At 37.8% G+C, this 14303-nt stretch overlaps 2 protein-coding genes across 6 annotated transcripts in view; one reads left to right on the top strand and one right to left on the bottom strand.

Moving 5' to 3' along the window:
- Window positions 1–684: 684 nt before the first annotated feature.
- Window positions 685–1887, bottom strand: LOC129242113 (uncharacterized). The gene is made up of 2 exons (XM_054878671.1): window positions 1231–1887; window positions 685–702 (listed from the first exon to the last, which is right to left on the bottom strand). Exons 1-2 carry the CDS (start codon window positions 1885–1887, stop codon window positions 685–687), a joined length of 675 nt encoding a protein of 224 aa, XP_054734646.1.
- Window positions 1888–9913: 8026 nt separating this feature from the next.
- LOC129243074 (uncharacterized) overlaps window positions 9914–14303 on the top strand; it is a 436614-nt gene continuing 432224 nt past the window's right edge. The window contains exons 1-2 of one of the 5 annotated variants that reach the window (XM_054880171.1): window positions 9914–10101; window positions 10535–10756. The gene's annotated coding sequence lies outside the window, so the exon portion shown is untranslated. Of the gene's footprint in view, window positions 10102–10277; window positions 10757–14303 lie in introns of all 5 variants that reach the window. The other 4 variants (XM_054880170.1, XM_054880169.1, XM_054880168.1 and 1 more) reach the window with 4 other exon arrangements.

Below are 14303 nucleotides of genomic sequence, written 5' to 3'. Positions count from 1 at the left end.
AAAACCACGACTCGCGAAAGGGCATGTTGGCTGTGCTTCTCTTGGATCCTTAAGGGTGCTCATAATACCCTTATATCCCATTCCCCAGGGACCAACGCTTATGCTGTAAAATTCGAGAGCTTAGGCTTTCTTAACCTTATCCACACGTGGCCAGAAGAATCTTACGACCTTACAAGTTTGCGTACTTGCGTACTCTTTATGTAAAGAGGTAAAATCAGGTATTTATTGAAAAAGTACATCCATATGAGCATTATTCTTTCGACTGCGGTGTATACAGCTCATTATTTTATTTTCCCACCTAATCTTCTATAGAGAATTGATTTCACTACACATCAAGCACATTTAAAATTACATACATTAGTCTGCAAGACAGCCACACAGCCAAATCTTCGAACATAATACGAAATTTTCCGCTTCATTGGCGATTTCTTTTTGCCTGCTATGTTCTTTCGTTTCAATCTACAATTTGCTTGTCTGCCATATCTTGTCTAACTGAAAGATTTCATTTTCTGCAAAATTCACTTATTGTTTCAATCCGGCTTTGCTATACCCTGAAGGTAAGAACCTTTTAATGAAACCAGTTATTAAACAAAACCGAAACTTGGTTTGGAACTCGTTTTGAATTGACCAACAACATTGATCAGTAGTGTCCAATGAATCTCTTTCTTTCCGTTTTTCGTTAGCTTAGGGAAGCAAAATAATCTGCAAAAAAGAATAAACAGAAAGAGAAATAGATTTTGAGTCAGTTAAGTGGCTGAAGAGTATAATTTGTGACACTTAAAATGTTATGTTGTTGGTACATATGTACATATACAAGGTGGCGTAAACTTAATAATCCCCTTTTTTTAATAATTTGTTTACTAAATAAAAAAAAATTATTTGGTGTGATGAAAATTCAGCTGTCCAGTTCACAAGTGTCAAATATGATTGACGTGCGACGTCATTTGTAAAATTATAAATCTTTCGATGGGGTGATTAATTTTGCGCCATCTTGTTTTCCTAATATTCAAAATATTGATAAATAGCAAATAAAGTAATACTAACATATTTTTATAGCAAAAGCTTGCATTATTAGTGTTGAGTGGAACTTAGTATTCGATTAAAATAAAAAGCGGTAAGTTCTATGCATGTATGTAGGAGAACAACGGTTTTTATTTTAATCGAAGTAGTTTCTTCATGAAATAAATCTGCTTTCGTAGGCAAAAGGCAAAGTTTGATTATAGGGCGAACCAATTCGCCATGCGGTGTTTTCAACGTAACTACTCTTACGCGTCCATCGGTACCATGATGGCATTTGATAACTCGTGCTAGCGTCCACTTCGCCGGAGGACTAGGCTCGTTGAGAACCGGAACCACATCACCTTCTTCAACGTTGCGTGAATAACGAAACCACTTGGTGCGACGTTGTAAGCTGACGAGGTACTCGTCTCTCCAACGACGCCAGAAATGTTGTCTCATGGCAGAAATTGCTTGCCATCGCTGACGAAGATTTCCACGGAACCCTTGACCCTCAGGTTCCGGGATTGACTTAAGCGGTTCACCGACTATGAAATGTCCTAGGGTTAAAACTTCTAAGTCACCAGCAGTTCCAGAGTTGTCACAGAGTGGGCGAGAGTTTACGCAAGCTTCTATTTCAGTCAAAAGTGTGTTGAACTCTTCGTGTGATAGTAGAACTTCTCGCAGTACGCGTTTTAAATGATACTTGACACGTTTGACTCCAGTCTCCCAGTAACCTCCCATATGGGGTGCAGCCGGTGGATTAAAATGCCATTCGATATTCGAACCCGCAAAGAAAGAGCGAAGTTTAGTATCAGCCATGCACTGTTGAAATGCAATGCGCAACTCCTTCTTGGCTCCAACGAAATTTGTACCGTTATCTGATGTCATGACCTTACAAAAGCCTCTGCGATTTGTGAACCTTTTAAATGTACTTAGGAATGCTGATGTTGACAGGTCACCAACAAATTCGAGATGCATCACACTAGTGCACATTACAAATGAACGAGCAGACGTAGCCTTTGGTAGCCTTAGCTTCTCTTCCTTGGGTGAACTTGTAGAGCTGGACTTTACCAGCGAAATCGGCAGCAGTGTGAGTAAATCAACGGGCGAGTTGTGCGAGTGACAGGTAGATCACCCATGACTTGTGTGGAAAGATTGCGGTTCAAATAAGTGCATTTCATGCACGTATGGTGCATATTACGGATCAAGCTACGAGGGCCGACAACCCAATAACGACGTTGCAAGACAGTTTGCATAATGCGGGGCCCAGCGTGCAAAGTGAGTTTGTGTATTTCGCAGACTATTAACTTAGCAAGAGGACAATTCTTAAGCAAGATAATGGGATGCCTAACATCAGGGGCGACTTCAGCATTTTTTATTCTTTCCCCAACACATAGAACACAAATCTCATCCAGAAAGGGCTGCAGACGCAAAAGACTGCGAAGTGGGATTGATCTTTTAGCGCTGCAAAGAAAAATTTCATTAGAAAAATAAATTTGTTGCGTATACCTGATTAGGCGAAGTTCAGCTTCAGATAACTCTTGGCAACTCGGCGTACCAAAACGCTTTATAACATTGAGCCGCCTGTTAGCTGTAGAGTTAGTCGCATGGGCACGAATGCTAGCAAGATGAGCGGCGCATAGTTCAAGACGTGGCAACATTGTTCGTTTTAGCGAAACCACCTTGTTTTTCGACGAAACTAATGACACAATAATGCTACCGTCGCTTTGTGTTGTTCGCGCGTACAAAACGGCAGCGTAAGTGCGTTCGGACGCCTCTGCGAATACGTGCAATTGCGTATATGACCCAGCTACTTCAGTACCAAGCCAACGGTTCACCTTCAAATGTGCCAATTGCTGGAGTTCTGTGCGATGCTCCAACCACTTCGTTCAGGAATGATTTTATCCCAACCTACCTTAGTGCGCCATATGTCTTGAAACCACATTTTTGAATTTATAGTAGTGAATTTTATACTTGCATCTGATAGAAATTAATGGTAAACGTGAGATAGTCTCCCTCTGTGTTCCAGATAAGACCTAAAGCGGGAATATTCTTATCGTCGACAATACCTATAATGTGATATGTTCGTAGATGAATTGGAAATGCTTGCGATTAGTTCAGCACAGTTCGATGCCCACTTACGAAGTTCAAACCCGCCTTTCCTCAATATTTCGGAAATATTTTGCTGCAACAATCGAAGTTCTTCTTTACTAGATGCACCAGTAAGTAGATCATCCATGTAAAAATCCTTGAGAATAACACTAGCATAACCATTCGACGAATCTCTTGCCGTCTGTTGAAGTGATCGGACAGCTAGGTGCGTTGGAAATCGGCGTGTTTTAAGGATACGCAGATTTGACGATACATTTTGGCGACATCTGCCTTTATAGCATAGCGGTGTGTTCTAAAGCGAAGCAAGATCGTATACAAATCTTCTTGCAGCTGAGGTCCTACAAATAATGCGTCATTCAGCGAATTCCCGAAAGCTGATTTTGCGGACGCGTTGAATACAACCCTCAATTTGGTCGTGATACTATTTGAATTCATTGTAGCGTAAATGAAGATCGGAGTCACAAGCGAGTCTTCTTTCAAGTCGTAACAAATTCCGGATAGCAAAGTTTCGCGACTCTCCCAGAGGTACATAGGGCTTCAGCGGTAATTCGACGTCGAACCGTCCGTTAGGTTCCCTTCGATGCGTTGTTTCAAAGTGGTATTCGCAGTAACGCTCCTCATGCGTAAGATACGTTTTTTGCGGCGCTTCCTTTATATCCCACAACTTGTTCAATGCTCGATCCAATTGAACATCGCAATGTCGCAGTCGACTCTAAGCGTGGCATATCAGGCTCACATCCATTCACGCTTCCAAACAGAGTCCACCCAAAGACCTTCAGTTGAGCTATAGGGGTGCCAGTTGGACCCTTACGAAGTTCTGTACAGATCAGTTGATCCATAACGTCCATACCATAATATATCGAATAAGTGACTAAAATCATGCACCTTTATTGGGTTCCCGAGAGTAAATATAAAAAAGATGGCTCAAGGGCTAACAAACTATCCAATGAAGGCGCTTACGCAGTCACCTTACAGGTAGTTAAATAAACTGGAGAAGTAAACAAAACTGCAAAACTTGGCGGAGGAGTCTTACAGCAAAACTAACATAGGAAAAAATGGCTTGCGTTTGATATAAGAAGAAAATGCACAACACCGTCAGTGCAATAAATTATAAAAAATCAACGGGAATTTACAGTAATTTTAAACTTTCACTTTATCATCCTAAAATTTATTAAGCTATAAAACCGCGTACTCAGAATATTTCTAAAATTCTAATTAAACCCGTGGAAATGGGATACAATTTTTGTGGACTTTTTCTTAATTTTGTATAAAGCTATAAACCTGGATTTAAACGTTTCTGTTTTGTACTGATAAAAACGTTGTGTGCTTTCGTTTCTCACGGGCTGTATGAATTTAGTACGGACACCTTTTTATTTTTTCTCTAAAATTCTTATTTAAGCAGATCTTATATAGGAAGCACGTAAGTTTGATAATAAATGAATAGGAATTCATGGGCAAATATTGTACTTCTATAAAATAAAAGTCTTTCAAGTATTGTTGTGGACTCTCTTCTTAACAAATTGCAGGAAATTAGACACGTCCAAGCTTATGCGGATGCGCACTAAACTCAGGACCGTCACCAATAGCTATATGCAATAAAATGCAAGTAGCCCTAGACAAGATTGATCATTGACATGGACTTTCGGTGCAAAGTAATTCCCTAAGCAGACTACAGAAAAGTGTGTGCTTGGGTATAACAGAGGAGTACGACATCTGGTGAAGCCTTTAATGCTATTCTGCACTTACAACCTCTAGATCTTCAAATCCGGAAGGAAGCAATGAAGGCGGTATACAGAATTAAATCAAACGGAGTCTGGGGAAACGAAAACACTGGCAACTGTCAGATTTGCCACCAGTTGTCAGAGCGGAGCACACTATGCTCGGTGCCAGTGGACAATCGGGTGCCTTACGTTAGCCAGATAAAGATCAATGTTTAAGTCCAGAGAACCTATTAACGAGATTTCAGCACACTTTCTGCACCGACGGATCCAAAACCAGCGATGCTAGCGGATCTGGATGGTATTTAGACGAAGACACTAACTACTCCTACACTACAGGACAGATAGCCACGGTATTCTTAACGGAAGTCTACGCCATCTTAAATGTAGCATACTGGCTTATTGAGAAAAAGTGGCGGGGTAGTAGTATTGGAATTTGTAGTGACAGTCAAGCTGCACTGAGAGCCTTTGCTAACCCACACTGCGCTTCGAATTTGGTCCGTGAATGTAAGACAAAACTGAACATCAAAGTTTGTCTTATTTGAGTGCCTGGCCAATGCGGTATTGCAGGGAACGAGTTGGCTGATAAACTGGCCAATGAAGGCTCTGCAACCTGAACCCTTCCTAGGGGTCAATTCTTTATCGGTTCAATTATGGATTGATGACTTGATGAGGTCTACCCATAGACGGCGTTGGTCTGAGTTGGGCTCCTACAGAGTAGCTAAGTGCTTTGTGAAAGAATCAAACAGGAAATTAGCTACCTTTCTGGTAAGTGTAATCGCAGGGCACAACGCCTGTGGTCAGCATATGGCTGCCATGGGAATCATTTCTCTGTAGCTGTCCCAATTTGCCCGTCTTGCCATCCATATAATATTTATCCTGTCTCGCTATTTCTTCCAGTGTAATCTATGGGGAGTGCTTGGACTTGTCCAACCACCTACAGATCTAATCCAATCTAAGTATGGTGCATTGTCGAAACTACCATGAAACTATTCATTTTGAGTTTGCTTATTGCTTGGCTTTGAGGAGGCAAAAAATTTTTTTTTTTAGGTTTTGCATATTGTAAACTACATATATCCATATGACAATATACACACACACGACTACGTTTATATTTGTGTACATACAAATTATACTTCGTGTCGTATTATGACTGCCCTTGAAAAATCGAATTCAGTTTTGAACAAATTGCGATTTTCACAACACTCTTCACTAAACAGCTTTACTTCTCTAAAATGGGGTGGATATTCAGCAGGAAGATACGCATGTTTCACTTCCTCACCCTCAATATCGTACTCTTCGCAATTTCCAATCATTTAACCACCTACGCCATTCCTAGGCTGCATCAACGCACATCACCATCAACGTCACTGAGAGTTTTCTTACTATGGAAGAAACAATAATAACAACACAGGGCGTTCGCACACAACGACTGAAGTTGCCTTGTCAACTACCCTTCGACAAAAACAAAAAAACGATGAAACTCGTAAAAGATAAAACTCATGTTGGAATAGCAGTGGCGCTAGCAAAGACGTGACTGACTGACTGAGTGACAGCGCTGCCATCCCATAACAACACCCAGTAATAACAACAATCGTGGTAGCAAATGCCGAGTGAACAAAAGAAACCAAAATAAAAACAGCTGATGATGAGCAACAGCAAACACCGGCTACGCATTCAAACAAACGCATGTTCTCTCCCTGCACGTGAGTAGTTGAAACACATGCGCCGTGCAGCAACAACAACGCAACAAAACCAAAAGCCGGTAAAGACATATTGCAAAAATCAGCTGAACAACAATCAACAAAAGGGAAAACAGAAAATATACGCCAAACACAGAATGGCAAGAGAGCGAAGAGAATGGCTGTAGCTGGGAGAGAGTTATGAGTGGATAATACCAAAGTTCATTTTCCGAGTCATCTTTTCCATATCAGAGAAAAATTCCATACCAGGCGATTTCCACAAATTCATTGCGGTAATTCACATATCTACATACGTTTACTTACCCATTCATTTTCGCTCGGTTCAGTTGGCTAGTCCACCCATAACAATTTCGGGTAGGCTACCTAGTTAAATAAAACAATGCATTTATTATAATAATTTTTACTTTTCCGCTGGACAAAATGCAAAGCTTTGGTGATCGACCTACGGGCGTTATTTCAGATTTATCGAAAATCGAGTGAATACAAAAATTTTAACTTCTGCAATTGAATTCATATGAAATGTGAAGAAATTCTACCTTATTTTTAAGGTTAGGATTTACAATTTTTTAATTGAAATTACTCAATAACATCAAAGTAGTATTAAAGCTTGTATTACCTCTCATCATATATAGTGTGGCCCACTCAGTATTTGGAACTTGAACTATAATTTGTTTACTTTGGAAGTTAAAATAAAATGTATTGGTCGTTTTTCGCTGAACAAAAGTTAGGGAATATTAAAATAAGATATCGAAAATTAAAAAAATGAATCTAAATTGTGAGTTTAATTGACCAACTGGAAGCTGCGATATAACTCCATTAAACTATTTTTTGAGGGATGCCAACCATCCAGAGACGACTCAAGAGTTGAAACAGGAAATCGAAGTTGTCATTGGTTACATAAATCCCAGCTGGAAAACCAGCTGAGGAAATAATTTGAGTGAAATTGTGTTTAATGGCAAAGTTTACATTTTATTTATGTACATATTTAGCTCGGAAGATTTCAGTCTTTTGTTCGAAACAATTGTGGCTACACTGGTCGGTTAATCTCAAACCACTCTCTTTCTCTGTTTATTCGAACCACTTACGATTTCGCCGAAACAACACGTGTTAAAACAAACAATATTTGCAGATTTGATTTAAGGGAAACCAATATCATTAAAAAGGTTTTCGATTTTTTAAGTTTACGTTTGAATTGAAATTTATACTAAATACTTTAATAGATTTCATACCACTTTAATAGACTCCTTGCAATTTTCAGAAAATGAAAGCAGATAATTGTGTTCGTTATCGAGACGATGAAGATTCACGCAGAAGCTTGTTTCTTCCAGTTTTTAACGGAATCTTTGAACATAATCACAATGTGACCATCCCATATTTGGTTTGCATCCAAAATATTTAAAAGTTCGGCCAAAGGTATGTTTTCTTATCATCAGCGAAGATTCCAAGAGCCATCTTATGGGGAATTTGGCATAGTTCGACGATATATAACTGGGGAAAACTTATAAATATATATTTTTTTTCATCGATTACTTCTCGATTTCGTACTTAAACCAAACTTCAAAATCAAGTCATCGACAAAAAGAGCAATATTCTTGACTAGTCGGACTTGGTGAACACGAGGATTACTTGTGCTGTCAATTACCAATTTCTCTACAAAAATGTATGTTAACAAAGCGCTGTTGATGCATGATTCAATTATTAAAGGTTTGCTCACTAGTGACATTCGATTTTTGACACTTCCTTACAAAAGATTGTATTTAAGAACGTGCATAAAAAGGAAAAAATTAAATCCTTTTTGGGAAAAATGGTGACAAAATAGTATTTCGTTACTTAAATGGAAACAAACTGTGAACGGTTTAAAAAATAAATTTCAATTAATATTTGAATGTAAATAATGGTATAGATAAAAGTGATTAGCGGAAATTGCCAAGTCTAATATTAAAACAAGAAATTATTTCACATAATCCAAGATTTTATTTTGTGAATTAGTTTTTAAATTTAAAACCAATCGCGAAGTCTCGCCAATATGAAACTATTTTGTTAAAAATAAATAAATAATTGGCACGTACAATTCTGTTAGGTGTTTCGCCGAGATCCTCCTCCTATTTGTAGCGCGCGTTCCACAATTGGAAGGCCCTACAGTTTTAAACCGATTCCGGTGGATGGTTTTTTATGAGAAGCTCTTTCATACTGGTACTGTGTTTTTCTGAGCCTCCTCTGGACACTTTATCCATCCATAGGAAGGTGGGCTCATTGGAAACAAGTTCTGCCAACTTTTTTATAATGAGGTCTGCAATGTAATCGATTGCGTCGGGACTATTCAATGATTCTCCCTGCTGTAACTCTTTAGCAAACTCTAGCTCTTTGCAAAACATGAGTTCCGTTTAAATCACCACATCATAAGAAATAAAGCTTTGTAAATTCTCCATCTCGATCTCGGATTGCGTCAAATACTCTATCATGTCCTGATTTAGCGGTATGTATTCCATGTCATACTACCATAGTCCTGAACATACCGATGAAAACTCTTGAGCGCGTTGTTGCTCGTAAGTAGTCCATTTTGAAAATGAAATGTTTTTTCTACAAATTTTACTTTTCCTCCACTTTTAGTCAAAATTTCTAGAGCTAGCAACCAAGTGTCTTGCTAAGGGCGCCGATTTGTCAAGAGGGAAAGAGAAAGCTGCTTACTGAGCAAACCTTTTATTATTGAATCATGGGTATGAGTTCCGCCCATTTTTTGGAAAATTAACTATCAGTGTCTAATTGACAATATTGTGTGTCCAATTAAGATCACTTATTTTGAATGCACAAAACTATTTTTTTTGTTGGACGTACAGCGTATTATTTAACAGTTTTTATTTTGGGAATGATATGTTGAATTGAATTTTTCTTTTCGAGATCAATAAATAGATAAAGATATTAAAAATATTAGTCGTAAAGAACGCACATCTTTTGCACAAACAACTTTTCAAAGACATTAGCTGCTGTACAATCTCTAGGAAATTTATTAGTCAATTATTGTGACGAGGGTATCGAAGATTTTGCACAACGTAATTATCCTCAGCTTGCTAGTGCTGCTATGACAAAAGCAATTGCAGCTTCTTTTCTGCTGCATTTAAAAGTTGTTTATACGGCTGCTGTTTTTGACGCCAATCACAATTTCGGTTCGCTGTATTATTACTTGTATTACCAGCGTAAATGCAGTAACTAACAGCCCACAGTCCACAATTCATTCGGGCTCGCAATGCAGTCGTTTCGGTGCTTCGCTGCCAAGCCGACAGAAAACAAGTTGCAGCGCTGGCGACATTGGCGTCCAATTGGACTGCACTTGTGCACATTAATTGCGTTTACAGCGGCCAGTTGGAATTTGTTGTCGATGCGTTGCGGATGTGAAAAGCTAGCGTATGCGCGTATACCACAGCTTGAGCCAATACGGGCGTATGTGTAACGGTTAATGTGCTAAATTTGTGCTCAATAGATGTTTTGTTGTTTTTTTTTTTTAATTTCAGAAAATTTTGTAATATGATTTAATGTACTGAAAACAAAATATTGTTAAACTAAATGAAAAGGTATGACACATATTTAGTGATGTTGAATAAATTATTGCATATACATACATATGTATGTAAGTGTGTGATGTGAGGGCAACGCAGACAGAAATTGGCCATGCACGGTGTTTCCTCTTGATGTAGTTTCGGTCAGCTATTCTCACTGCCCTTGCCAATTTTTAAGTGATTTTTTGCAGTTGCTCAGTGTTGCAGTGGATATAAGCGTACGAAAAAAGTTAAAAGAGTTCAGAAAAGTTACGGAAAGAGTATACCACAACTATTTGTATAAAAAATTGATAAATCAGAGTTTTGCATTGCAAAATCGCTCCGAATTCGTCTTGAAATAAGTACTAATTAATTATCACAATTGTATATTATTAATTATATTTGTATATGTATTACTATAGAAATGTTGACGTAATTTCAGTAAATTATAAATCTTTCTACAAAACAGCAACGAACATGTGTTTTCCCCATTTTATATACATTTAATCCATTAAGTGTCTCAAATCGCACACAAGCGTGAGCAACCTACCCCAAGCTATTGAGGTGACGCTCATGCAAAAGCAACTAAGGTAACGAAGAACATTTAACGCAGAATAAGTACAATAAAATCGCAACAATTGCATAGAAAGAGCAGCACTAAGCGGCTTACCACACAGCGGAAACAGCAAAGGTGAGTACGTACCTCCTTCGTTTTGCCCCATCAACGTCTTTCCGTCACACCATGTTTGGGCTGCTATATCGAAAATGTTTGTGTGTATGCATGTAAATATGTACCTGCTGGTATGTAAATATGTATATAGATTGTGGCCAAGCACATGTGTTAAATGCCGCATTAGCCGGTTAGTTCGTGATTCAATCAAAAAGGCAAACGAAGCAAACAGCAAGAAAAAGAGTGAAGAAAACAACAATAAAAAGTTAATAAACGTTTACAGTGAGCATATTTCAGAACTTTTGTTATTCATTCTACTCTGATGTGTATTTTAGTTAATATACATACATACACATACTCGTATGTATTTAACTCTTTCTCAAGTCTCTTTTATCTACCATAATGAAAGCATATAAATCGCACATATTCTTCAAAAGAGACACAAGCCAATGTTTTTGTTCGCCAGAAAACGTTAAAGAAAAACTTCAACGCAGTGTTAAGTCATGCTTCAATTAAATGATGGTGTCAAGTGGCAGGAGCAAACACGTAACTATTTTGGCAGAAATTTACAACAAAAGCAGAGTTCAGTATGAATAAAGATGCTATAAAGCAGGTAGTGCCATTACCACTTTTCGGTCGCCATATTAACCAACTGACAATTCAATAGATTACGAAATTTCTCACTACCATCACGAATTCTAAAGATATTTTTTGTTTGTAATTTCATATGAAATTTAAACCAAGAATTTTACTTTCGAAGTTCAAAAAAGAATTTCGGAAAAAAATGTTTACAACAAAATAAAAAAAAAAACAAATAGAAAAACTGAGCTGCTTACTTATATCCAGAGTGCAAAAATACAAAACACTTTTGTAAGAACACGGAGGTAAGGTTCTTCTAGTTGCCCACTTATTCGCCAGAAGCAGCATATTGAGAGCATACAATGTCGTTCGATGCGAGCAGCCCAAAGTGCTTTCGGGCGTTCTGAAACTTTTTTAAAAGACTTCCTTAAATGAAATTGAGTTCGATGGGTTGGAAAATTTCGTGGTTCTTTTAATAAAAAATGTGTTTAACTCAATTTGGATTTAAAATAATTGAGGAAAACAAACAAGTTTTTGCGCAATTCATATCAGGGAGGGGGACTATATGGTAGATACTACAATTCAAGCTTTGACAAAATTAGTGGAGATTTACTAACCCAATTTCCATTAAACAATTCTGAAACGATTTTTATTGTGTAAAACCTCTTCGCGGTTTAATAATAAAATAAAGTAGAATAAAATTGAAACTTTTACCAAAAAATTACGAAAATTAGCAAATAACCTAAAAATGAAGACTATTCGCTCTTTACTATTCGCTATACACAATTCTAGTGTTTTTTTTGTTTTTTTGTCATACAAAATTAAGATATTTCCCTCAGAGAGAACGATTTATTTATTTTTTTATTTAATTTTATTGCCCATAGATTACATTTGTTTTTTATATAATCAATTAATAAATATAAATAAATGCACTTATTCCTAGGTTAGCCTAGGAAGCGGTTGTCCTGTGGAACACACTCAGGCTCATAACACATTGTGATGCCGCGTGGAGAGCTTGTCCCTATCTCTCCTAAAACCAGTGTGTGCTTTTCAAAAATTTTTAAATATCTCTGATTTCTGTAGAGCTGAGATCTTCCAACACATCAAAAAATTGTTCACCCAGAATAGTAAACCTGCGTCTGGATAGAGCAGGACAGTGGCACAATAGGTGCGAGATTGTCTCTTCCTCGTCCTCATCTAGACAATTTCTACAGAAGTCATGTGTTTGCACACCCATCTTTTGGGCGTGTCTACCTATTCGGCAGTGCCCCTTTATGACTGAGATCAATGTGCTAAGACTGCTTATTTTGGCTTAGCAGAGATTCTGTGCGTTTAGCATTTAGAGTCGGCCACAGTTGACGGGCGATTTTGCAGGTGGCTTCATTACGCCATCTGTCGTTTGCTTTCTTTACAATTTCTTCAAGGATGAGTGGCTTACATGTTTGTAAGGGTATGTCTATGTCATTATCTATGTACTCGTCAGTCAATTTAGTGCCGAGTCTCGCTAGTTCATCGGCTCTACAGTTCCCTCAATGTCGCGATGGCCAGGAACCCATGTTACCTTTAGGTGAAATGACTCAGCTATCTCGTTAAGAGATGTGCGGCATTTCATGGCTACCTTGGAGGTTGTCGACTGTTTTGTGAGGGATTTTATCGCCGCTTGGCTATCAGTGAAAATGTAGATATCATTTCCGGATATCGCATCACACTGGATCAGGGTCGCGGCTTTTATTATTGCCATCAGTTCAGCCTGAAAGACACTACAGTAGTCGGGGAGCCGAAAACTGAAGGAGATCCCCAGATGTTCGGAATATACACCTCCGCCCACCCTACCCTCGAGCTTTGAGCCATCTGTGTATACAATTTATTCCTAGCAAGCAGCACGCTTTTTTCATGATTTCTAACTTCACAATAATTATATTTAAAAAAATGCCTTAAATTCAATAAGCAAATATAAATCCAATGCTGGATTATAACAAATGCTTTCCATTTCAATTCAACCGGGCTATTCGGGACATGTTCTTCGATTTCGATGTAACTCAAATATATTGCTCTCTGGTCAAAATAATGAGACACGTATTTTTTTGATCGCCCGAAAAAATTTTTTTTCAAGAATTATCGGCAATTTTGTTATTCGCCTCAAAATCGATTTTTTTTTAATTATATAAGAAGCATTTTTTTTTTAAATGCTCATAACTTATCGTCGCTAATGGCCCCTAATGTTCTCTGAATGAAAACGTGACTCTTTTACTACCTTGCAGCTATGAACTAATTTGGGCGGCTATATGTCGACACGCGTCCGGAACGGTAAAACGGCTTGGACGGCTATATGCCGACACTCGCCCCCACAGGGTTAATGTCATCTAAAGCTTTAAATATTGAGTCTAAGTTCATTTCCGTCAGGTTTAGAGGATTTTGTAGATTTATCTGTAGCTCTGCGGTATCTGTGGTATAATATCTGTAGAACCTTATTATTTTGCACCAATTTGTTTGTGTCAATATAGATAAAGGCCTCAGGAGGGATAAGTCCTAGTTTCAGAGAGTTTTTTTCTGTACTCTTCGTTAGAGTTGAATGGTCAATTTATGAGATTGTTCATATTGCAGTTCAGGCATCTTTTCGTACGTGCTTGCTTATGAGATTAATCACGTAATTATCTATTCTGTGTACTTTGAGTATTTTATAGATGTGACTATTAGAATAATAGTTTGTGTAATCACTTTGTAGTGTTCTGTATATCGAGGTGCATACTCTGAGACATTTGCGTTAAAATATTCTTATTTTTTCCATTTAGGATAGAGATATGTTGAATCATATGGGAAGGCGTATGTAATTAAAGGTATATTGGTACATGATTATCTTGATTGTAGAGGATATGTGTCGTGAAGAGAATAATTGTTTGTATAGAAATTATGACCTTGAGGTTTATTCCTAAATATTTCACTATTCTCCGCACCGAAATACTTGACTCATTTATGTTTGAAAACAAGA

This window comes from Anastrepha obliqua, chromosome 3, assembly GCF_027943255.1.
Source record: "Anastrepha obliqua isolate idAnaObli1 chromosome 3, idAnaObli1_1.0, whole genome shotgun sequence".
NCBI classification, from domain to species: domain Eukaryota; kingdom Metazoa; phylum Arthropoda; class Insecta; order Diptera; family Tephritidae; genus Anastrepha; species Anastrepha obliqua.
This window is presented reverse-complemented; position numbering and strand designations above follow the sequence as displayed.